The sequence below is a fragment of the Pteropus vampyrus genome, unplaced genomic scaffold, assembly GCF_000151845.1.
Source record: "Pteropus vampyrus isolate Shadow unplaced genomic scaffold, Pvam_2.0 Scaffold11, whole genome shotgun sequence".
Lineage (NCBI taxonomy): Eukaryota > Metazoa > Chordata > Mammalia > Chiroptera > Pteropodidae > Pteropus > Pteropus vampyrus.
The window spans coordinates 11,833,363-11,861,039 of NW_011888792.1; the positions used below are offsets into that span (position 1 = coordinate 11,833,363).

General features: G+C 35.6%; 1 protein-coding gene across 6 annotated transcripts in view; it reads right to left on the minus strand.

The window, feature by feature from the left end:
• Window positions 1-26,505, minus strand: part of FAM172A (family with sequence similarity 172 member A) — a 363,025-nt gene extending 336,520 nt beyond the window's left edge. For 4 of the 6 annotated variants that reach the window (XM_011378075.2, XM_011378053.2, XM_023523281.1 and 1 more), the window contains exon 1: window positions 26,335-26,505. Coding sequence is in view for 1 of the 6 variants with exons in the window: in XM_011378068.2 (XP_011376370.1) it covers window positions 26,157-26,160 (4 nt within the window). In the remaining 5 variants the exon portion in view is untranslated. The other 2 variants (XM_011378061.2, XM_011378068.2) reach the window with 2 other exon arrangements.
• Window positions 26,506-27,677: the final 1,172 nt, after the last annotated feature.

A 27,677-nucleotide genomic window follows, 5' to 3' on the forward strand; every position in this document is an offset into this window, starting at 1 on the left:
TAAACTTACATAACGCTATATGTCAACTATATCTCAACAAGGCTTTTTAAAAGATCTAAGTACTCTACCATGTTTAATGACAGATTCTCCTTTTCGACTTTGATCTCCATGAGGACTGGTAGCATATCTGTCCATAGCACAATGTCTGGCATATTTGGAGCTCAATGGATATTTGTCAAATTTACAAATAAATAAGTAAAAGACAAGAGGAGAAAAGAGCCACATTTTAAAGAATTATTTTCAAGATTCCCAATATTAAATATCGATTAATAATCATATTCTTATTCCATATGAGATAACCTAAATATACATGTTGCAATTCATTGAAGTGATAATATATGTTAGGAGACTGCTAATTACTATCTGAGACCCTAAACCATATAGCAGCAGATGCAAAGAAGGTAAGCATGAAGCAAAAGCCATTTGTCTGTGGCACTCTTATTCATTGTTAGATTTTTACCCTTCTGAGTTATTTTCCATGGCTGTGGCACAGCTGGTAAAACTAAATCAGAAACATTACAAATCCCCAATTTAGTTTTCCTAATGAGAATTCAGAGTTATAACCTGCATGACCACAGATAAACACTACTGAAAATGCGGCCAGCAAGCCGTTTGATATATTTCATATATATTAATATGTGCACTCCACATAGTTTATTGAGTATTATCTGATGGAGGTTAGGTTATAGGGAATAAAGTGGAAGGTTTTCACTGATATGAATTGGGACACAGTTGACATGTTGTATACTTCATGATAACCACTGCCGTTTAAATATGGTTTCCTAGAAATGGTTACAGTATAAACTAGATTCAAAACATCTCAGTTTGCAATTTCATTCTGTGAACTACACAAAGCAATTATCATATCTTCTTCCCTATGATTCCAACAGAGAATCCACTATGTATAAATAAAGCTGTAAATAACTTGTCATGTGTAATCTTTATCCAGTCAGCATTTCAAAACATGAAAAGTAGAATATTTCTTAGCTGCTCTGTTTGCTCAAAATATGGCCTGAGCACTTCTAAAATGTACAGAAAGATACACAGAAGCCTTAGTTTTCCATGTCTATTTGCTTTTAGGCAGGTATTAAATGAGAACTAGATATAGATCATTTTTGCAACAGAAGGTCTTTCAACTGTCACATTCTAAATGATGAATGTACAAAATATATCACAAGACAAGTAAAATTGGGTTAAGTCCCTGAAATCCTTGGAACTGATTTGGTCCTAAAGAACTTATGCTCACTAGGTCAGGCTCTGGAAATCTACCTCACAATAGTCTACTTGATGTTGAAAGTGCAACATGTGACATACCAGAGATTCGTGAGGAACCAAATGACCCACCCAAATTACAGTTAAAATATCCATGTTACTCAAAAGTTTCTCAGCAGCAAAGGTTAGTTAATAATAATACTGGACGGATTATAGTTCTGACACTACAGTGCAAAAACTGTATGTTTGAGAAAGAGAAAGAGAGACAGAGAGACAGAGACAGAGAGAGTGTGTATGTGTGTGTGTGTCTGTACCCAGACATATGGACATTGGGGAAGAGGCTGAAGAATGAGGGAATCAGGCTGGAGCACACATGGAAGGCAAAGCCCAGGGAAAAATGGGCTCTTGATGCATAGAAAATGGTGGCTTCAATAGAGAATGTAATCTGTGTTTGGATCAAGGTTTCGCTCAGACTAGGAATGTCTTGTTCCAATCTATGCCTATCTAAAATAATTCCTTAGTTTCCCAAGCAACATGATATTGTAAGTTTGAAATGAAAAACTCCAGGTTTTTTTTTTTTTTATCTCAGTTCTATCACTTAGAAGCTGAATTACTTTGAGAATGTCACAACTTCTCTAACCTAAGTAATGAGAACAACGATAAAGAGCACTTCCTTTTCACAGGGTGAGTATAAAGGTTACATGAAAGAGTGTACATAAAAACTTTTTGTAAACTACAAATTCCTTTGTAAATATTTGTAATCCACCTAAAAATCAAAACTAATTGCATTCTAATTAATTTGTGCTCAAGCTCCAAGAAGGATATCCTAATCGGTACAGTATACAAGAATGAAAAATGACGTTAATCACTTGCATGAATTCTATGAATAAATAATAAAACTCCACAATAAATACCTACCGAGTTGACTTGGGTTTCCAAGCCTATATTGAGGATAATCATAATGAAACTTAATTTTTTGAAATAATTTGTTTGTATTCTTTTCCAATCTTATTAAAATGTGTGTCTGGAAAAGGTTCAAGTGTGCCCAAAGAACAACCCTGTTCTAACTATCTCCTAAATGCACATGTTGGCCACAAAATCATCAAGTCTTTTCACATCCATTATCTTATTAGGTTATCACCACAACTGGCAGGGGTAGGCAGAATTGACATATCTGCATTTTACAGAGATGAGGCATCCTGGACTGAGAAGCTAAGTAACCTGGTTAAGGCAACTCAGATGATAAGGGATGGTTAGGATTCTAACTGTGGTCTTCTGACCCTTTGTTATGAGCTCCTTCTACTCTATCATCCTGTTAGAGCCAAACTATTCAACTTCAATTAGAAATACAATTCCAGTTTCTTTATTCTATAGAAGATTTTCATTCTCATGTACTAATTTATACTATCAAGAAGTATGACAATTTGGAGTTTGAGCAAGTTGGTGGTAGTTAACTTCATTATATATATATGAAGGCTATCAACCAGAATGTCTCAGTCTATTTGGTTTGCTATTTAGAACTCTTATTGATAAAAACAGAATATGTCAAACAAGCAGTAGCCTCTATTTTATGGATCAAATATAAATGTCATATAAGCTACTTAAGACACTCTAATTCTATGGTAAACAAGCAATAAAACATAATTTATATTATAAATGTGCATAACTCCAGGTCAAACTGAACATATAGAAACTACCTTCATAAGATTTCAAAGTAGTTAATATCATGAAATAGTTGCCTCTCTCTAGGTCACGCCTTTCCCAAGCTGACCCTCACTTACTGACTGAGCCAAGTGGGAATATGAAGGCCCAGACATTTGGGCCTGATGCAGGCCAACTGTGACAGCAATATTTGCTCCAGAGCTCACCATCAGGTTGACTGAGGTTTTGTCAGGTCTAAATTAAGTTCAACTTCTACCTCTGATCAATCCTGTCGTCCTCCTTCTTCTTACAAGTGTTGATCTCTAATAAACGTTTTATACTCCAAGTTTGACTCAGCAACTGCTTCTGAAAAATCTAAGCTGTACCAATGTACCTTTCTAAATGTTTTACAAAAAAACTTTGATGTTAAAAGACATAATGTATCCATAATATATAAAGAACTCTAACAACGCAACAATAAAAAGACAAATGACCTAATTTTAAAAATGGACAATGAATATGAATAACATTTCTCCAAAGAATGTATACAAATGACCAGAAAACAATGATAAAAAGGCACAAAAAAGGTATGCTCAACACCATTAGTCACTAGGAAAAAGCAAATCAAAAACACAGTAAGATACCACTTCATACCCAATAGCATGGCTATAAACAAGAAAGACAATAACAAGTGTTAGTGAGAATGTGAAGAAATTGGAGCCCTCATACATTGTTACTAGGAATGTAAACTGGTACAGCCAGTTTAGAATAGTCTGGAAGTTCTTCAAAATGTAAAACATAGATTTACCATATAACCCAGCAACTCTACTTCTAGGTATACACACAAGAGAAATAAAAACACATGTCCACACCAAAACTGATAAACAAATGTTTATAGAATCAGTATTCATAATTGCCAAAAAGTAGAAACAACTGAAATATCAAGAATCAAGTGAAGACAGAATAAGCAAAATGTAGTATATCCATAGAACAGAATATTATTCAATATAGAAATGATATTGATACATGCTACAACGTGAATGATCTTGAAAGTATTGTGCTAAATGAAAGAAACCAGTTTCAAAAGATCACATGTTGTACAATCCCATTTATATGAAATGTCCAGAATAGGCGGATTCACAGAAACAGAAAGTAGATTAATGTTTTGAGGAGTTGGCGGAGGCGGGGGGGCGGGGGCGGTAGGGGAACAAAGAGTGACTGCTAATGGGACATGGTTTCTTTCCGAGGTGGTGATTCCAACAGTTTTAAAGAGATACATTTGCACATCGGAGTAGTGTCCCTCTGTGTATTAAACGGCTCTGTCTCCCTATCTCTTCTTCTCTATAGAAATAATGCTAAAGGTCAAGGCACAGTCTCAAAAGAGAGATTTGACCAACTCACGCTTCTCTTTTCCTTCCATGAAATAGGTGTGATAAGTGGACTTCAGGTAGACTCATTTAAAGAATTTCTCTCTTCAAATGTCCTTACCATCCCTCCCACTAGAGCCAGGCTGGCAACCATGTAGGTCTGCTCTATCTAGACATTATAGGCAAACACATTATTTCCTAGGTATAAAAGGTAACATTATATATAAAGTTTTTGTATATCACAGTGCTCAACTCTAGCTTGTTCTAGCTCTATGATTTGGGGGCTCTCTGCCAATGGTAATTTGCCTCCCGGGCCTCTCATTATCCCTTGCATACATCTTTCAGTGAGAATCTAGTCAGAAATAGATTCCCTTTGGTTATGATTTAATTTCTTGGCCACATACCACCTAACAGCACCCCAATTTTACCCAATTTCTACCGGGACTGAAATTTGTAATAATTCTTTATTATTAATATTTTGATTATTATTGCAACTGATCTCACACATTGCAATTACTTCAAAGTGAGAAACATACCATTTGCTATGAAAAAAACTGAAGAAAAACTTGAGCATATAATCAAGCAATTTACTCTTAAACCCAGTAAGCTAGACTAATAACACCAGCAATAAAGTTTAATGGCAAAGTAAAGCTTTGTGGAGACCACAATTGTACTGCAAATAAAGCATTTAAATACCACTCATCCAAAGTCTACTGATAGTCCATATAGTTTATTTAAGGGGAAAATCTCTGTGAAGGTTGAGTTTACCTAAATGTGTTAATAACTGGGAATGTTATTTAAGTTACTTCAGGATAGCTTTTTTTTTCTTTTTTGGCTTCTATAATTTCCCAATTCCTTATGAAGAGATAGCACTTTCTAGAATTTCATGTTTATACCATATTTCAACAATATCCACATCCTGGGGCCAACAGGAGAAGAATTCAGAAAGGTTTGAAGAGGCTTATATTGCTGTGATACTACAAATATCTGATCTTAAAAAAAGAGAATTAAGAATTTGAAACTCCAAGTCCCCTTTTTAAACTACCATATTAGTTACTTTATTTACTTTATTAGACAACAATACATACAATTCATACCTTGCCTAAATTAACAAAATATCTGAGGCAGCAAAATTCTCTTATTCCAAAAACAAAGAACTTTGAACCCTCCTGGCTTCTACAAAATATTTTTCCCCCACAAAGGCCACCCATCATTCAGCCACACTATTAATTACAGTAAATTAACTCTGTGGTACAGCACACGGGCACTTTCTGGGACGTTAAGCCATTTGGGTCATCAGACCTACGCTTAAAGACAATATGCCAAATGGCTCTCATTACTATTGTCTACATAAGCACAAGGTGATAGAATCTCTTCTATGACCTATTTTAAACCTATAAGCAGAATATAATAAAATGTTACTGAGACAGTAAAGTCAAGAATTTTACTTCACTTTACTTCTAATGTCACAGCAAAGTCCCCAGAGGGAATCTGCCTGTTGAGAATAACTAAACTGGAAAAGTACATTACAAAATATTAGAAGATCTACAAATGTCACTCACTAAATTAATATAAAGGAAAAGGAAAAATAACATAGTAACTTCGATATCTGCAAAAAAGTATTTGATAAAATTCAATATTCATCTTTGGAAGAGAAGTCATAGCAAACTAAAAGGAACATTCTTAACATGATAGAGGGGTTCAAAACAAACCGAAAAAACTTATAGTAAAATTACTCTTCTTGATAACATATTAAAAAGATTCTCTTTAAAATTAGGTACCAGAGAAAAATGCCCATCATCACCACTTTACTAATATCACTTCTAGTTAAAGTTTTCTGATTGGCCTAGCCAGTATAATAGGATAGAAAAATAAATAAAAATGTATAAGGATTGAAAATAGGAAAACAAAGTTATTATTGGCCGAAGATATGACTACCTAAAACAACAACAAAACAAGAAGAATAAAAAAAAACCACAAGATTTTCTAGAATTAAAAAGCGAGAAAAATCTCTACATTATTAGGAATAAAAAGAGAATTTAGCAAGATGGCTAAAGTGATTTATATACAAAAATAAAGTGTATTTATAAACACCACCAACAATCAGTTACAAAGCAGTTGTTTTAATGACACACTTTATAAAAGCAAAAAGTAAAACCTAAATAGTAAGACTAAATCTAACAAAAAGCATTTTAAACCTACAAGCAGAATATAATAAAATGTTACTGAGACAGTAAAGATGACTGAAATACATAAAGAGATACGCCATATTTATGGATAGAAAGATTCAATACTGTGAGGATATTAATTTTCCTTTAATTGATAAATAGATTCTATACAAGTCCACTCAAATGCAATGGAGCTTTTCACAGAACTTGAAAAACTATGTTAAAACGTACTATGGAAGAAGAAAGGCCAAGAATGGCTCTCCCAAAGAATAATAATATGATAGGAAGATTTGCCTTATCGGGTAGGACAGTAATAAAGATAGTATGTCATTAGAACTGTAATAAACAAACTGATCAATAAAATGAAATGAAACTCCAAAACAGATTCACATAACAGGTTCATATGACACAGATGACAATGACATAAAACTTGGGAAAGGATGGACTTTTCAATAATTAGGACAACTGATTCCTACATAAGAAAAAAAAAAAAATTAGATACCTACCTCACTCCATGCATTACATGATGGTAGCAATAGGATGGACTAAAGACAGAAATGTGAAAATCAAAACTTTAAACTTTTTAGGGGAAAATATAGGAGACTACAGTTTTTATGTAGCAGCAAGGAATATAACCATAATAAGATATTTTATACTCACTAGACTAGAAAATAATTAAGTATCACGATACTAAAAGTTAAAAAGAATGGAGTATAACGGAGATTCTTATTCATATTGCTGATCAAAATATGAATGAGTACAACCACTCTGGAAAAATTGGTATGAGATTTCCAAGTTAAACATTCTCATAATCTTCAATCCAACAATCTACGACCTGGTCTATAACCTGGTCTTGTATATGTACAACTGAAGACAGGTGTGAAAACGTTTACAAAATGTTTATATCAAAAAAGCCAGTTACCTCAAAATGTAGTTGCCAAAAACAATAAACACTTAAAATCTCCCAGTTTCTGTCAATCAGAAATTTGGGTGCAGCTTAGCTGGGAAGTTTCGGCCCAGGTTCATGAGGTTACAGTCAAGATATTTTGGTAAGGTTTGCAATTATCTGAAGGCTTAACAGGAGCTAGAGATGGTTCACTCACATGGATGCATTGTAATGTTGTTGCTAGAAACCTCAGTATTTCCCCACAAGGGCTTTTTCACAGGTCTGCTTGAGTGTCACCCTGACATGGCTTATGGGTTTCCCAAGAGAGATAGAGCCCCGAGAGCAAGGGAGAAACTGTACCATCAACTTCTAGATATTCTATTGGCAGAGGGCAACCCTATTCAATGTAGGAGGGGCCTACACAAAGGAATGAATATCAAGAAGCAAAGATCACTGGGGGCCATTACAACTAGAAATGGCTATTCTCTAATTGTAGGAGGGTAGATATAATGTAGTATATTAATACAGATGAACAGTAGTGACGGTGCAAATGAATGAATCAGAAATTACACTCAAAAATTGAATGAATTTTCCCAAACAATATTGAATGAATAACTGAGTCTCAGAAGACTATAGTATGACACCATTTAAATAGAGCTCAAAAACAAACCAAACTAAAACAAGTTATTGGCATCACAATTTAGGTGATAAAACTATAAGAAAAATCAAAAGAAAAACATAAATCAGAATAGTGGTTGCCCCTGTGAGGGTAGGAGGACCATTAGATGGGGAAAAAAACATAGATTAATGCAAGTTATTGATAGTGTTCTGAGTCTTGGATTGAGTGGTGAATTTACACCTGTTCATTATATTATTATGGCTTATAATATGCATAGAGTAGTCACTTTTAAACTGATATATAATATACACATTATCACAACTGGCCCTTGTTACATATATTTTTTATTTATCAACAACATATTTTTAAATAAATAATTTAAAAACGTTAAAAGAAAAAGAATATTATAATTTTAATAGCATTGCCTTTTATAAGTTGTTCTTTGGGGCATTTTTCTCTATACATAATGTTGAGAGTCCAGTCAGAAATTTGGGGGTCCTGCTGGTGAATAAATCCTATCAGAGAAGGTATAAGAAAAAGGATAAACAGGTACTGAGTAAATTTCAGAGCAGTTATATGTCAACAAAATGTAGTATTACTAAAACTCGATTCCTTGACTATTTTGAAATGGAACTATTATTTTTAATAAAAATTTATTTCCTTAAAAGCTTTTGTACCAGCTATTCAAAAATACAAACTATGTTTTTTTAAACCGGTATTAAAAATAACAATATCCCACAACTTTATAATAAAATATTTTAAAATGCAACTATTCATTTCTCAAAATGTCAGCTGTCATTTATGTTTTTGTTCTTTGCTTGGTATACTGCTACTAGAAAATATAACAAGTAAATTCTGTCTTTAAACATATACAAGCGATGAATATTTTTAAATGCTGGCATAAGAGACAGTTATAACCAACTCAAAGAGAACTTAGAATTAAATTCAGAATGATTTGCCCTCTTGGCTACCAAAGAATGGGATTATCTAGTCACAAAAGAATATTTCCCACAGAGGATCATCTGCCAGTCTTTCAACATGACACAAAAATGGGCTTTATTCTGAGAAAAAAAAAAAAAATAGTAACTCCTTGTTTTTTAAAAAGAAGGTGAAAAAGGAAAATGCTGTAACAGCAGCCACTGGAGGGAGGACTTGTTGTTAGAATGAGAATAAAACAAGCATAAAACATTTTATCTGGTGCTTTGTCTGAACATAACATTTTGTTAAACTCATTCTATTTGTTTAAATGACAAATGCTGAAAATACTGCTTTTCTGCATGAGAGTTAAACTTCCTTTCACGGAAAAACAGATGTTGATTCAACCATCCTTTATTGGTACACAAATTAGCAGTAAGAAAATTATAAAGCTGCCTGGACTATCAAAAATTAGCACCAATGCTTAGTCTGAGTATATATTTAAAGGCCCATACTTGATTTTAAATAAGGCTATATTTGTTCATTTAAAATATTATCCACAAATTTTGCTATAAGACCTCAGAGACTACTCAGTCTCTAAAATCTGACTATAAATAAATTGGCAGAGCTTTGTAAACTTGTGGCATTGTTCTTCATGTGGGTGATGAGTTTTGTTTGATTTTTAATGAAAACATTTATGTATTTTAATATTTGTTAATGTAAACCTGGTTTTACACACACACACACACACACACACACACACACACACACACCCCAAAACAAAAACAAACAAACAAAAACAAGAATCCCAAACTAAGCTGCAAGCTTCCAGTGTTGGCCCCTTTTACAGATCACTAAGTACAGAGATACTATATAAAGCAAGTTTAAATAAAGGTTCAAAACATAAAATTATAGACTGGAAGGGCATAAAAGTGAGCTTTCACAATTCCAGTTTCTATGTTAATAGCGGTCATACATTAAACAACAGACACTAGGCTTGTGTAAAGTCCTGAAACATTTCCAAAAGTAACAACATCTCTTCCATTTTAAAATGATTCCTTACACAATCAATATTTTGGAGTTGACTTCTTAAACTCGAGAATCCTACTGTGATTTAGTCAGTGTGCCAACAAAACTGTCAGTCCGTTTTGAATAAGAACCATTCATAAGAAAAAGCAAGAAATGAAGGGTAGAGTAAACTCAAATAAATTCAGTGGAAGAGCATAGAAATCCATCTGACAAGGTATTCTACTGAATAGGGAACACCTAAACAAAGAAAATAAATTTCAAAAATAAATCGGTAACAGTAAATATGGAAAGAATATAATTCAGACATTTATGCCAAAAGAAAAAATTAATAGCTATCAATTAAAATGATATACTATATCAAAGATGTTTCTAAAATACTATAAGGTTATATTTTAAATGTACATGGAAAATCACTATTTTAGGACTTCCCTAGTACAATTTTTTCTTAATTTTATGAAATACTGGTCATCCATTTATGTTTTAAATTTTAGATCTACCTAATATCCATATGCCTTTAAAAATAAATAAATATACAGTAATTGGAAAAATGCTAAATATATTCACTTATCAATAATAAACCAACACTAAAATTTTGTAATTATAGAATATAAAGGATGGGAAAAAAACCACCTCATCCAAATAGTCTGTAGAAATTCAAAATAAGTCTTAGGCAGTAAGACATTTTAATAAATAACCAACAGCTCAATAATTTTGTAGGTGAATATATGTATTATACATCAAAGCTGAAATTAACTACAACAGGCATAAATAACTCTCTCTGAAATTTTTTGCTGCAGTTCCTATCACGCCAAAATATTTAGAGGAAAAAAAAGGTGGTTAGATTTTGAGAGAAGTACATTTCAGAATTATAGAAAGGCTCTCTAAAGAAAAAAACCTTTTTTTATTTTTAGAGTAATCTTAACTTGAAATGTATTTACTTCATTTTGCTGAGTTTATTTTTTCCATGTCTTTCATAATAAAATTCACTGGTTAGTTAAAAAATGAAGTTGAAACTTTAAGACACGAAACATTTTTCATTCAATAATTACTATGCCTGGAATATTTTCTTCAAATAATGTGCTCTAAGTACCTCATGGAATTTAGCTTTTTGTATTTTGTATTATGGTCAACTGCGCACTGGCAGTATCACCTCTCACAGGACAGGGCTGCGTCTTGCTTATTTTGACATCTCTTACATACTATAGGCTCATAAATGTTGACTTAAATAGGGCTTGTTTATCATAAGAGAAAAAAATTGTGCCTCATTAAAATCAAAACCATTTGTTCTTCAAAAAAAAACAACATTAAGAAAATGAAAAAGAAGCCACAGACTGGGAAAAGATATTTGGAAGACATATATCAAAAAAAAAAAAAAAAGACTTAACATGCAGATTATATAAAAAACTCTTACAATTCAATAAGACAACCCAATTAAAAGTAGGCAAAAAATTTTCATAAATTTTATGAAATTTATATAAAATAGTTTGGAAGTTACTTCTAAAAAAGTCATACAAATGACCGATGAGAAATTGCATAAGAAAACATTTGGAGGTGATAGAAGCATCCATTATCTTAATTGTGATAAGATAGCTTCATGCATGTAGGCTAAAATTTATCAAATTATATACTTTAAATATGTATAGCTTATTGTACTTCATTTATACTGTAATAACAACAGGTAAAAGTGAAGAAACTTGAAAACATTTTTAAATGGTATTAACATAATCGATTCTATTTTCCTAAAATCTTTACATGTTATGGTAGTATTCATTCCATGTGGGTAGAAAAAAATGAGAACTATATAAACTATGTGAGATGGTATTATTTTATTACATTTCAGCCAAACCTTATTATTTATTTCAAGAGAGATTAGTAAATACACATAAATACAGAATAACCTAAATATCACAAGTATTTAGTTTTATATGTTATTATAATTGCTATTAAGGAATTATTAACACTATAAACCAGAAAAATAGCTCTAAGTATTAAAACTTCAAGCAGACACATATTCTTAATACATTAGAAATAATTAACCTCTAATCCTACTACTCTAGTCAATTGAGCAATATTTACATACACGAAGAGATCAGAAAAGAAATTTAAGCTGATCTTTAGCAAATATCTAACAACTTCTACAGATTAAGAGGGTTTGGGAGTAGATACAGGCATGTAATATTTCACAAAGACTAAAAAGCTCTAATACTAATGTCCTTTATGAAATCAGCAGAACCAATCTAGTTTCCTGCTATTCTTTCATTCAGTTGCTTAATAAAAATTCTTAAGTGCCTCAAACATATCAGATTCTGTGTTTGACAGAAGAGATACCAAAAGGTAGTAAAGCATATGGTTAAAAGTGACTCTTGACCAGAATGCCTGTGCTTAAATTTTATTCAGCCTTGTATTCTGTGCATTACCTAGGGCAAGTTACTTAACCTTTAGCTCTGCATAGAAGGTTAACTTAGCAGGCATGGGGTGCAAGCTTGGGGTGTTCAAACCCTCTACACTCTGAAGAAAGGACTGGCCCTTGACTGGCTTCTGAGAAATAACCTATAAGCCCTTGGAATATCAAGCCTCATTAGAGTATCTCTGTATAATCAGGGCTTGGGCCATGCCTCACAATTTATACTAACCACATGATTTATGGTGACTGCTCATTTTTGTTCACTTGGATCCTGGGACATTCAGTACCAGTTTAATTTCTGTGAGGGTTGAAGATTGAGTAGTTAAGGTCAGTTATGTGGCCACTCCATGACTACATAACTGATGCCCAATAAAACCCTGCACACCAAGGCCCAGTGGAGCTTCCCTGGTCAGTAACACTTCCCCTTTTTGTCATACATTGCTGTTGGGAGAATGAAACACTTTCTGTAGGACTCTATTGAGAAAGGACAATTGGAAATTTAGTGCCTTGGCTCACCTGGACTCCTCCCTATGCGCTTGTTCACTTTTCTGATTTTAATCTGTATCCTTTCACTGTACTAAACTGTAAATTGTAACAGCTTTCCTGAGTTCTGAGTCCCTCCAGCAAGTCAAGCTGAGAAGGGTCTTGAGAACTTTCAAAACGGTAAATGTTTCCACATCTGAAAAACACATTTAATATTAGTACCTACTTAAAGAATACCGAGGGAGATCAAATGAATTAATGTGTGTTAACTGCTTAGAATGTATTTGCTGCTTCTCCTGCTGTAACAAAAAAGAGTAGTCCTAAAGCTAAATAGCTTGTTCTAGTGAGAGAAAATATTAACTAATTAAATTACAAGTGCTAAAAAAATTACACATAATGCATCAGAATAACAAAAAGCATAATTTCCTCCCTCCCTTCCTTCCTTCCAACACTCTTATCATCATTTAGGTCTCCCATCATTTCTTATTTCTTAACTAGACTGTTGGAGCATCTTCGTAACAATATTATCCTTGCATGACTTCCTGACATTACCATCACCACCACCATTGCTTGATGTCACTTTATATCCCGTCAACCTGATTCCTTACTCTTAAAATCCATTATTCCCCTGATTTTTGTAGATATAAACTGGAAAAACTCATCCAGTTCTTTTGGTACATATCACAACTCTCTGTGGTTTAAAATTTTTATCTCACCCTGTGGGGCCTTTTTAAATTCAAATAGTTCCAGGTCTGGAAGCAATGGAAGGCAGTCAGAATAAGACAAGAGGAAGATGAGCAGTCCATTGCATGAAACTACTCGGGGGAAGCCATTACAGGGTTTTTGGGCCAAAGGAGACAGAATTCCTGAGAAGGAGTAGAAGGATTGCTTCTACTGGCAAAGGAGGTTCAACAGAATTGAGAAATACAAGGTTCCTAGCTTTATCAGAATGTGCCCATATGTACCCATTCCAGTTATCAAGGTCCCAATCTTTCTTTCAAGGTTGCAAATTCAACTTGTGCTAAAATTTAGTCATCTACATGATTTGTCTTACAGAAACTTTAGTACTAAAACTGTAGGAGATCAGAGTTTCTTTCAGAGCAGCCATAGATACAAATTTTGGTACCCAGAAGCGGAGTGCTGCCATGCCAAAAACCTAAAATTCGAGAGTAGCTTTGGAACCAGGCATGGGTTTCTGAGGAGAGTGTTAAAGAAATTCTAAGATACCCTGAACTGAAGAACCTGTTAATAGAAGCCCAATGGTCTTTGATAAGGCTGTGGGTAAGGGCTTGCAAATAAGCAAAGTAAATGTTATTGGAAACTTGAGGAAGGAGGAACCTTGTCACGTAGGGGCAGAAACTTTAGCAACACTGTTCCACAGAGCTACACAGAAAGTAGAAAACGTACCTAATTAATGAAGTGGCTGATCTCACTGAGGAGATTTCCAACCGGAGTGTTGAATGTGCCACTTGGTTCTTTTGCTGCTTATAGTAAAATGTGAGAAGCAAGAGAAAAAATCATGAAAGGACTGACTGTTAAACAAATAGAAGCCAAGACTTGCTCTACAAAAGATACCATAAAGAGAATGAAAAGGCAAGCCACAGACTATTTGTAAAAGAGATATCTGATAAAAGTATCATATCTAAAATATACAAGGAATTCTTAAAAGCTCAATAGATAGAAAACAACTCAATTGAAAAATGAGCCAAAGACCTGAACAGACACTTCACCAAAGATATACAGATGGAAAGTAAGCTTATGAAAAGATGTTCATCACTTGTCATTAGAAAATTGCAAATTAAAACAATGAGATATCACTATACACCTATTTCATTGGCCAAATCCTAAACTTCGACAACATCAAATGTTTGTTAGGATGTGGAGCAACAGGAACTCTCATTCATCAGTGATGACAATACAAAATGGTACAACCAAGCTGGAAGACAATTTGGCAGTTTCTTACAAAATATACTCTCACTATATAATTCAGGAATCACACTCCTTGGTATTTAGCCCAGTAAGTTGAAAACTTGCAAAATCCTAAACACAGATGTTTATAGTAGCTTTAGTCATTATTGTCAAACTTAGAAACGACCAAGATGTCCTTCAGCAGGCGAATGAACAAATCAACTGTGGTACATCTGCACAATGGAATATTATTTAGCACTAAAAAAAAAAAAATAAAAAGACAGGGAGGGGCCTTAAATGCATATTGCTAAGTGAAAGAAGCCAATCTGAAAAGGCTAAATACTATATGATTATATGGTTCCAGCTATATGATATTCTGGGAAAGGCAAAACTATGGAGACTGTAAGTCAGTGGTTGTATGGGTTTGGGGTGGGAGGGTGGAAAGAAAGGTTGAAAAGGCAATGAAACCATTTCAGGGCAGTGAAAGTATTCTGTACAATAATTTGATGGTGGATAATGCCATTATAAATTTGTACAAACCCACAGAATGTACAACACCAAGACAGAACCCTAACGTAAACTATAGACTGAGTGAAAATTATTTGTCAGTGTAGGTTAATCAAGTACAACAAATGTACCACTGTGATGCAGGATGTTGATAGTCAGGGAGGTTGTGCACATTTGAGAGTAGGGAGGATAGGGGAAATATCTGAACACTCCACTCAATTTTTCTCTAAACCTAGAACTGTTCTAAAAAATAAAGTATATTAAAAAAAATTTCTCTCGAGGTGAATAATGCTAAAATTAAGAAATGTCTTCTGAACAAAGATCAAATCCTGGGCACTTCTGGGAAAACATGGTTCAAAGATGAAGCTGAGAGCGTAACTGAAAAATCTTTTGTTAAAACCTCAAAGATACTAAAAGTGGTGCCTCAAAGTATGAATCAGTTAGATGAAATGCCTTCTAAGCAGAGCAGAGTGTGTATTATTGATCCTCTCAAACAATAAAGTTCTAGGAAGCTTGAGGGCATTGTCCCTCAGCCTTCTTAGCTGAAGTACACAAGGATTTAATTCAAAGAAATTTGTAGGTGTGCCTTTTGTCTAAAGGATGTATCTCAACAGAATTCACAGAACATCCACCAAGATTTATGTAAGATTAATGAATCTTGTTAGTTAAATTTAAAAGATTTAATACATTTTAAATCAACTTTTGAACCTCTAAGTTCTACTAGCAAGAAGTAGGCTGAGAAAACTACTCATCTGCAAACATCTTTCATGAAAAAATAAAGTGGTAAAATCAAGAGCACAGAAGAACCATGAATATTCCCAGGTTTGAGATCACATCAAAAAACTTCCAATATTTACCCATCTGGATCTCCAAATTGCTATAAATCAGTGAAATCTTTGTGTCCCCCCTATGCCTGTCCTACCACAGTATGTGGGGTATTGGGGGAGAGGAGAGGCAGGTAGAGAGGAACTGTATTCAAGGAGCTGTGCTTAAGGAACTACGCCTAAGGAATGCTGTCTCCACCTAGACCTGACTTAAATGATGAGATTCTGGGTTTTGAGGTGATATAGTGACAGAATGAGACATCTGAAGGCCTGGGGAAGTAGTAGGTGTACTCTGCACATGGGAAGGACATAAACCATTGGGGACTGTGGCAGCTAGCTTCCCACTTGCTATTATTCATGTAGTCTCCTCCCACAATGTACTGGAGTTGATCTGTATGACCAATACTAAACAGAAGTGCTACTGTCACTCCTCTGAGATGATGTTATAAAAGACTGTGCCTTCCATCTTGGGCACCTTCTTACCGTATCAGATCAGTGCTCTTCTAGGGAAACCATGTGAGCAGCCCTAAGGAGAGACCTATGTGGTTAAGTGAAGCTTCCTGCCAACCACATGAGTGAGCTTGGAAGTGGATCTTCCAGACCCAAACTACTGATGACAGCAATTCTGGTTGACACCGTAACTACAACCTCATGAGAGATCCCAAATCAGAACCACCCAGCTAAGCTGCTCCTAAATTCCTGACCCTAAGAGATTGTATGAGATAATTAATATTTTTCATTTTAAGCTGCTAAATTTTGGAATAATTTTTACACAGCAATAAATATATATTTTTTTAATTTATTGGGGTGACATTGGTTAATAAAATTATATAAGTTTCAAGTATACAGTTCAATAATATGTCATATGTGTATTGTATTGTGTCCACCAACCGAAGTTAAATTTCCTTCTGTCACCATACATTTGACCCTCTTTACCCTTATCTACCTCTCCTCCTCACCCTTTTTAATCTTTTTTAAAGCTCCCAGATTCATTCATGCTCATCATTACTAAATCGCTTACTGATATTCCAAATGGACAATAATTTATTTTCTATGTGAGGAAAGAGCTTCATTTGGATTTACCAAAACAAGAATGCTTTCTTTTACTATCTTTGGATTTAAAAAATAGTGGAAAATTAGCTTACATAATTCAGTATTTTCAGTATTACAGGGTTGATCTGGCTGACAGTCTTTCTTCATTGAGAGAGAGTTAGATTACATTTTTAATTAGAACACTTAAAAACACAAACACATATGTTTGTTTGGATAAAAATAATTATACATGTTTCTTATTGAGGAAAATATTCAGAATAAATAAGTTTATTTTAAATAAATTGTTTTCAATGATAAAACTGAAATGTCTAGTTTCTTAAAAGTACTTGTAATAGTCCTAATGTGATAAAAATTTCAACATTACAATCACATTGCATCAAAATAATAAAATATTACCTATAAATAATAATATTCTAATCCTAATTACCTGTCACATACATTATGGCAAAACTGATTTATCATATTAGTGCCCTCTAAAAAAGTAGAAAAAGACCATTCAAGAATAGGATAGACATTAAAAATGCTTCGATGCTAGAAGAAAGAGGTAAGAAGTAATTTCCAATGGAACCAACTTTGTCGGATCCTAGAACCAAACCTAGAACTATCCTGTTTAAAGTTCAGGCCAGAATCAACCTACAGGAAAGACCCTACCACCATCTTGAAAGCTGCTTCAGGGAGGTCACTGGAGCACAATGGGACAGAAAAAAAAAAATCAAATTTACAGCATAGACTACTAGTTGTAGTGGGACTCTACACTGAATGCCATATCCTGATCACTGTAGAAATCTAGAAAAATAAAAGTGAACAGTATAGCCACAGAAAGGCAATGATAAACAGTATCCATGTTAAAGTTTGTATAATGCAAGAATCAATTCAAATGTCTACAGGAACCCAGAAAGTTAACAGTAAATGCGGGCAGTGAGGCCCTCTAAGTCAAGCTTACACTGTATGAGCGTGAAGACTGCAACAAACTGGAAAACAAATGGCTCACTTGAAGGGAATTGCTATTTCCCTCACTGTTGCTACACAGAATGAAGGCCTGGAACTTCTTATTTTTCAGGAAAACAAAAACCTGGATTTTTACTTAAGTTAGCTGAAAACTAATTTTAAAATATTAAAAACTGCGCAGGCCCATTCAGCTTGGAGATCTCCAATTTGCAAACTCTCCTCTGTGCAGTATTACAAAGGGTATATTTATCTAGTATTCCCCCAAATGGTTCAGCAACATACAGGGCAAAAAGATATACACCTGTAATAAAAATAAAACTACAGTGATTCCATAAAATAATAATTCCTCAGAAAGTGGAATTAGTTCAAAAGTACTTTCCAAAACTAAGCCTACATGGTTACTCCAATTTTTGGAACAGTCTAACCATGACTCTACTATATGGGCACAGGTAATTGACACTTCTTCAAACTAGCTGGCATTTTAAAAAATAATATAATTTCAAAATATGGTAATAATATTTCTCTCTGCTCTCAGGTCTTTATCATATATATCTATGTGGCTAAAATACTTTCATTTACAAATCATGATATACCTCCCTATGCCATATCTACATTGTATAGCATGGTTCCTGACATATCATTACTATCTATGACTAATTCTAATGTCAATGCTTATAATTGCAGTCCTTGCAAACACATAATTCCAAGTCTTATTTTTGTGGCATTCTTCTATTCTGCATTTTTTGACACCTTACTGGGAAATTTCTAAAATGTTATACCATTTCAATATCCATAAGTAAAACCTAAATCAATGTTTATAATTCAAATACTACACTTAGTTTCTCAAAATTTGGAAGGTCTTATACTCTATCCTAGATTTTTTACCCTTGTATTTACTTTAAAAATGTCCACCAAAACGCTTTCACCGTATCTAGAAAATAGTAGGAATACACACACATACACATACACACACACACACACACACATTGTGGATAAATACATATCTATTAATCTTATTTGAGTTCTATTAAATTCTCCTTTGCTTTTTATATCTAATTGAAGCCTCTCTATTCATTGTCAAAGCCCTAGAAATACCTAACTGTAGCAGGTTCAGTTCCTAATAAACTCAAGGTAAATCTATTTTTTAATGTTTTACATGACTTTTAAAAATAGTTCTTTAAAAGAAATCCATGATAAAACCTTGGTAGAAGATAAATTTCCTCAACTGAACTATTTTCAAAATGTAGGGGAAAAATTATATTGAATGTTCTTAAAGCGTAACACAATGTATTATTTTTCTATCATCTTTCATTCCATTTTCCTTCTTCCTTTCTACTTTCATGTGCCTTCTTTTTTCTCAGTCACTTTAAATGGCATGTAATCTAAAGTTCTCCATTAAGGCCTTTCTTCTTTCATATTTTTGAACAATTTCAAATGATTCGGGTTTAAAGTGGGTCTATGGAAACCAAGTTCATCAAACTCTAAACATTACTAGAGCACAAGCAATGCAGTCACTAAGGAAAATAACAGATCAGCCACTAACTGGTATTATATTAGTCTATTCAGGCTGTCATAACAAAATACCAGAGACTAAGTGGCTTAAATAACAGAAATTTATTTTATCACAGTTCAGAAGGCTATAAATCCCAGATCAAGGTCTGGCGGGGTTAATTTCTGGTAAGAACTCCCTTCCTGGCTTATAGACACCTTGTTAATTTCTGGTAAGAACTCCCTTCCTGGCTTATAGCCACCTTGTTACCATGTCTTCACAGGGTGAAGAAAGCAATCCAGGGAGATCTCTGGTGTCTCCTCTTATAAGGGTACCAATCCTATCAGATCAGGATTCCACCCTATAATTTCATTTAACCTAAATTACTTTCTTGGGGGTTGGGGCTTCAACATATGAATTTTAGAGGAACATAATTCAGTCCATAGCAATCAGAAAAGAAAACATTATGGGATTTTACCTTGTTTAAGGATTTTACCATGTTTAAGGACATATTCTTGACACTTTTCCAAATATCCTCTAATCTTAGAAGATAGGTTACTTCAATACCATCAGTTCATGTGGCCTTGCTTTCAAAAGCTAAGGCCATTTCTGCCCCTAATCAGAGGAAAGAAGGAGCAGAGAAAGGAAATGTGAAAGTTTTGCACAACTACAGAGTTAAAGGACACAGTCCACCCAAGACACTTCTAATACCAATTGCAAGTTCAGAGGATTCCCAAAGCCCCATCAGGTTCAATAATTCACTAGAATTATTATTAATTATTATTATTATCATCAAAGACTCAAAGAACTCACTTAAAACTGTTATACTCACAGTTATGGTTTATTAAGGGAAAGGATAAAGATTAACATCAGAGAAGAGAAGTAGCACATAGGACAGAGTTCAGAGAAATATCAAAATGGAGCTTCTGATGTTCTCTCTGTGTGGAGTTATGGACATGTTACTCTGTTGGTATCTATGTGTGACAATATGCACAGAGTATTGCCAACTAGGAAAGCTAACAGGAGACAGGGTATTAAGAGTTTTATTGGGTCTACTCCTCTACATGCTTGATATGTTTCCAGGTCACTTATATACCACATGACCCAAAGTCCCCACCCTCAGACTATGTAGGAATGGCAAACCCCCACCCGAAATCACATCGTTAGACTATGTGACCCAAGGCCCCCAGGCAAACAAAGATACTAGAAATTACCACTCTCAGAAGCTGAAGGAAAAGGCTAAACCTCTTTGAGCAAGGTTAAATTTTTACTACACAGGAGATAAGAGAAACCATTCAGTATTTCCTATTGCCTAGGGAGGCGAGTCTATGCTACTCACTAAACTATACAAACCTCTCCTCACATCTCATATTCCTCCCCATCCCTCAATGACTTGGCTCCTATCTCCATCTTTCAACTCCATCTCTCACTACAATCAAAAATATCTGTTCTGCAACTACAAGTTCCTTTTCGTTTTTATAAACATCAAACTACTAAGCTATTTCTTCTGTCTAGAATGCCTTTCCATTCTACTTTTAAGTGACTTACCCTTAAGTTCTCAGCTTAGGCATCATTTTCTCCAGAAAGCCTTTTAATAATCCCAGACAAGGCACTGTGCCTCTCCCAAAGCATCCTATACATACTTCTGTCATAATAATGCAAACATTTTGCTAAGGTCTTACCTTTATAACAGACACGCCAACCAGCACGTAAGATCCTGAAGTGTGGGGGAGGCGGGTCCAGACTGTCGTATGATAGGTAACCAGCTTTTAGTGATTCAAATAACTGAGACCCTAACTAACTCTTCCCCTAGTTTACTTTCCTCACATTTCAGTTAATCTAGATCTTGGGCCTTTCCCTGTTCCTTTATCCCCCACTTCCCCCTCTCTTTTGAGATTAGAGCCCTAACCCTGTCCAGTTAGTGAAGGGAGAAAAGATATTCTCCCAACTCGAACCTATTCCTGGGTATGAGCATTTAAGAGAAATACTCTAACTGCAGTAGAGGATGTTAAACTAAATGGATCAAGATGATTAATTTCTAAACTACTGAAGTTAGCACCAGAACCATTTAAATGCCTCATCTTGAGTTATAATCTTGGTCACAACTCTACCTTGTTCCATGTTCTAAACAAGACACAAAACTAAGCTATGCTTCGTACATGAAAAGAGCATCATTCAGATTCCTTCATTACGTTGGATACTAATTTTGAATTGTTTTTTAAATAGAGGTCATATGTCTGTTGAGCCACATATTGTATCTTCCAAGCTTCTTTCTTATACCAGATCACATATGACGGCAATATGATTAGCAGGCAATAGGAATACTAGCCACATTCCACACTCTTTGGCAGTTACACTGTTGGGTACTAGTTGTGACCATTCCTGTAGTAAGCTAGTAAAGGACCTTACAAGGGCCAAATCCACAATCTTAGTTTTATTAGTGCCTCTCTAACTTCAGAGCGAATCAACCATACATACATTATCATCCTAGACTATGATTAAACTAAATATCCAATCTGCTATAAAGAAATAGAACATAAAATAAATGCTTTGCTTCAATGATCTGTCTTCAGTGATATTTTCTTCTACAGCAAAAAATATCTGTATTATCTATATTGCAAAAATGAACTATTCTCAACAAAGGAAACAATACAACAATACACTATAAGAGAAAGCACCACAGCATTGCTGTCCCTAACTTGTCTTTAACATGGCTGTGAAACTGAGCAATCAGTCATTGGACAACTCATCTGTAGCAAATTAATCAATTTTAGTTTGCCACAGAGTGATAAGCAAAATTGTGGTACAATTTTTCATTCATTAGATTAAAGCAATCAACTTAAATGAGCTTTGTAACTGAAATAGTTAGCTAAATGTAGTACCCCAAGAATATTTAATAGACGATAACAGTGTACAAAACACTCAATAGTAAAAAAAAAAAAAGTGTTCCTTTAATTATTGGGCCATTAGCCACTCTGGATTTAAAAAATTCCTTTCCTCATTAAACAGATAATCTTAAAAAAATTTTTTTAACAATGCTGAACAATGTTAAATTATACAATTACTCACTGAATTACTCAATTAAACCTCATTATTCTATGGATGGAAATTATGTGATACGTGATCTGAAAAACTTAGTTTATTCCTGTAGGACTGTACACACACACTTTCCAAACACTAACTATTGAACCAGATGGATTGACATACATTACTTGATGTACAACAGGTCTTACTGAATTACTCGTGGCCAAGTGGCTGACTTCGGAACCACATGCTAAGACGTAGTTGGTAATTTTCACTCTCTCACTCTATCCCCAGCCCCATTCCAATTTGTAGAGCTATATTACTTTCTGTCACTTTGTTGCTGGGCCCCTCTCCTCTGCTGTCATTTCTGGTGCTTATCATCCACTACTGTTATTGACCTTCTTTGCCATTCTCCATCTAGCCACATTCAAATGCTATACTGCTATCCAAAACCTTTCTGTTTCTTCATCATTTTTACCTCTTCTGTGATAAGTGAAATAAGCCAGTCACAAAAAGGCAAATGTTGTAGCTTCCACTTATGAGTTACTTAGAGTAGAGACAGAAAATTCACAGACGGAAAGTAGGCTGGTGATTGCTGAGGGAAGGGGGGAATGGGGAGTCAGTCAATGTTTAGAGGGTATGGATTTTTAGTTGAGGAAAATGAAAAGTTCTGGAGATGGATGGTAATGATGGTGTTTAACAGTGTGAATGTACTTAATGCCACTGAAATGTACAGTTAAAAATAGTTAAAATGGTAAATCTTATGTATATTTTACAAAAAAAAAAATGAATGAAAAGTAAAGTTGATATAGAGCAAGAAGTACTTGCTACTCGATTATCAATGGCTAGTGTGAAAACACAATCTGACTCGAATAGCACAAGTTACATAGAAGCGAGTAAATGGGGTTTAAGTTTGTTAGTGCTAATGTAGAGCATGAAAACATCTAAGGACATCAGATTCTCCTCAAAGAGGTCTGTTCAGAAAAGCTGAGAAAAATAGGCTGTCGATAAATAAGATCTCCCATGCACACACCAAATCACTGAATAAATATTCACTCTCAAGATTTTTAAATACTAATGCCTCTGATTCGGGCCACCATTTACAAAATGTACTTACAGAACTTTCGATTGTTTTTTTAAGTATACACAGTTAAGAAGTTTTTTTTTTTTTCTTTTTTTTCCCTCTTTTCTTTGGGAAAAAGCCCTCTCCCTCAAACTCAGATAATTACCCTGAAACTGGTGACTCTGGTCTTCTGGCTATTATAAAGATCATTGAAGCTTGGCGTTCTTCTTGGTCCACTGTAGGCAGAAATGGCTTTAGGCTGGGCAAGGCCGTTAGAGTCCAAGACGGGAGAAGACCTTTAACCCAAGGGTTTTTTTTTCTTTAAGAAATATATTAACCAAGCCTGTTTTCCCTTACTCAATAGGCAAATCAATAATAGAAACGTAACTAGATATATGATTTAAATAACATTTGTATCTTGTTTTTTTTGTTTTTGTTTTCCCTTTACTAGGGACAGAGGCAGCATTTCGACGGGATAATCTAGACCCCGTTCTGAGATAGAGAGGGAAAGAGCTCCATGAAACCCCAGTAGGCAGAGACTATGATCCTTCTCAGCAGGAAGCAGATGAAGAAGGGACTTCCCATCCCTCAACATCGATACTAATAAGAAGGAGTTCATAGCTCTTAGGAAAAGGTTAGGAAGGAAAGTTAGATAGGGGGTTTGGGGTCCACCTGTAAACCTTTGAGGTCATCCTATTCTAGAAAGAGTTCGCCCCAGTCCTCCCATAATTAAGAAAGCCAAAAGGTATTTTTGGGGTAGAAAGTAACTCATACAAAGAAACAAGGAGAAAATTGAGTACTAGTTTAAGCCAGACACTCACACCTGCGTAATGAAAAGCGTAACAACCTTCAATTCACCTGAGCCTCCTCATTATACCATCTTAATATAATGTATATGCCCAGAAGTTCATTGATATCATTATAATAGACTGAATTATAGGAATGAAATGTGCTTAGAAAGCAAATGATGAGTCACTGCGTCCTGTCAATCTTAGCTGCCCATCAAGAAAGCTCACTCCTATAAGAAAAGTATCCACCCACAGCAAATAGGGATAAAAACCCCAAAGGCTTTGTTACTGGGCCTTTTGAGCCACCCTTCTCTTGCTCAGGCCCACTTTCACATCTAGAAGTGTACTGCTGCTTTACTTTCTTGCAATAAAGCTATTCTTTTCTGTTGTAGTTTGGTGTCTTGCTCAATTGTTTGTATGAGACATCAAGAACCCAGACAACGCATCGAGAGGGGAACCCCACTCTCCAATAACACCTCCTATACTCTTGTTTCAGGGCCTTTTGCTAGCCTAAAACACCTGTCCCCCATTCACTCTCTCATTTCACTCAAATCTCTACTCAAATGTCCCTTTATCAGAGAGGCTAAGTTTGACTGCCCCATCTAAAACACATCCTCCATCATTCTCTCTCCTCTTAATGAGCTTTATTTTTCTTCATAACTCTTACCACTACTTGATACATATTTACTTGTTTATTTTCTTTCTCCATCCACTACACTATAAACTCCAAAGGCACAAGGATTTTATTTGGTCACTATTGTATTTCCAGCACCTAGAACACTACCTGGCACACTGAAGGTGGCCAATAAACATCTGTTACATGAATGGATGTTCACAAGGTGGCCAATAAACACCTGTTACATGAATGGATGTTCACCTGTCCCAATGGATGTTCACAGCCTCACATCATATTTTCTTCATGGCCTTGGTATCATTTTTCCACCCTCCAGCCTTGTAGCAGCCATTGCCTCAAAGCCATCCAGAGCATCCCTGGTTTAGGCTTCACTGGTTAAGTGGAAAAACATCTGGTTTAAAAAATCAGAAGCCTGGAACCAACACTGATAGTACTACCTTAAGAACTTCAGAGTACTCTCTGACTCAGTTTCTAAACATGCTAAAGGAACCCTGTATCTGTCCCTCACAGTGCTAGATAAAGAAAAAAAAAAAAGAATTTACCTCCAACACTGCTTTAAGATCAAAAGATACCATGTACTGCATAACAAACATCATATTACACATATTTTGTTAAAAATTACAAGGCATTTTGCAGTCTGAAAACTAAAGAATTTTCCCTTTACAAATTTTCAGAGGATTTGGGGAAATGGACAAAAACAACGAAACTGATTGTCAATCAATATAGCCAAAAATTAAGTAACCAGTTACTTGACCGAACAGCTACACATTCTGGAGCACTAGAAGAATATGTAGAATATGTTAAATTTCTGAATGAGGGAGAGAAAAGACTGTTTCCAAAATATACCTAACTTTATTTCAAAGTCAAAAGTATTCAACAAGAATTCATGCCAGTGATAAACGTCCCATCAGCGCCCATGCAAGTTACAACTTTTGAGAGCATTTTATAACTGTACTTTAACCTTCTGTGTGCAGTAAGTGACTCTTGGTAAAGCTTTAGCAGTTGATAATTTTTGTAGAAAAAAAAATCTTTAGCCAGAGAACCACAATATTTCCCTCCTACTCTTACTGAAGACCCATTACTCTACGGTCTCCAGGGCTCTCAGAACCCCATGGACCAGGTGAAAGGAAAGTCATCCAGGGAACACACGTGTCCTGGCCCGCCACAGAAGTGGTAATGGCAGGTGGAACCTACCCATCAGCGAGGTCCAGGACACAGGGCAAAGGTGTCCGCAGGAAACTAGCCTAGTTCCCGGCAGCTTCTGGTCCTGGGGCCAACGACCTCCTCCCGGGACGGACCAGGCCAGACCCCTACTCTGATTTCGTCCCAGGCCTGCCCCGGGAGCTCACATCCCCGCAAACGCAGGTCCTACCTGAGCTCTTCCCCCAGCTACAGGGCTGCGGGGTGAGGCGGGAGGAGGCGTGGCCTTCCAGCTCTTCAGTCGAACTCCCTCGTGCGGTCGTTAATGACTTTCTCTCTCGGGATCCGCGCCCCGAACAAGTTCGAGTGCACTTCCGGGGTCTGCCAGAGACTGAAACGTCATTGCGCGCGCGACGGCTACAAATCCGGAAATACGCGAGGCGTGGTCGCTGGCGTGGTTCCTGGCGCTAGGTGGGCTGGGAGAGAGCCCTGCAGGAGGTTAAGAGTTGTGTTCTTTCCCTGCGGACTCTGCTCTTCCTTCCTTAACCCTTTCTTCTGAAGCGAGGGACACCCCTTCCTGGGGCCACCCTGAAGCCTCGTCCTCCAGGGTGTGTCCATGCGCCTGATTACGGGAGTGTCCATGCGCCTGATTGCCCACTCTCCCACCGTGGTTTACCCTGTATTACCCAGTTCGTTCAACTCCAGGAAAGCGAAGAGGTGGGAAAGTCGAGTTAGAAGATGAAAGTTACCTCTAAATTATGATTTAGGTAAAGTAGGAAGTTAAGGATAGGCTCCCTGATCCTACTCGCTTTTCCTATCTGCTGAATACAGGCACACCTGGGACGACATATTGCGGGTTGGGTTCCAGACTATCGCAATAAAGTGAGTCCTAATCTTTTTGTTGGCTAAGGATTTTGCCTTCAATTTCTAAAAAAAATGCAACACCTGTGAAGCGCGATAAAGCCAAGCGCAGTAAAATGGGAGGTATGCATGTACTAATAGGATAGATTGGAGACAGCTGTGGAAACCTAAAGTCACACCGCTATCGGGTTTGCTTCTAAACTCAACCTTTATGGCAAAAACCCTGATAATAAAAATGACCCACGAAAATACCCTAAATGGCTCACGAAGTACAAAATATTTAATGTTAAGCATTAAACTCTAGATCTTTATTTCTTATACAAGCTCGAATTTGAGACCTCTTAGCTATTTTAAATGTTAAAATGAAAGGAGAGTTTGTGTATAGCTCTCTGGGCTTTTAAACAATCCCAGTAAATCCAAGGGCAATTTAGTCTTCGTCTTACTTGACCGTTCAGCAGCATGTGCGCTATTAAGCACATCTTCTTTCTTGAAATTTGAAACATCCTCATTTGCTTTTTGTGAAATCGCAGTGCTCTTTTGATTCTCTTTTGCTGGATTCTTCCTTATTTCTAAATGTTAGTGTGCCCCAGAACTCTTCCCCTCTTTTTTCAACCTCATCCTCCAGGTGATCTCATCGATTCCCTTCACTGTCTTTAATATGGCATCACTATGCTGATGGCTTCCAATAACCATATCCAGTCCTGACTTCTTTGA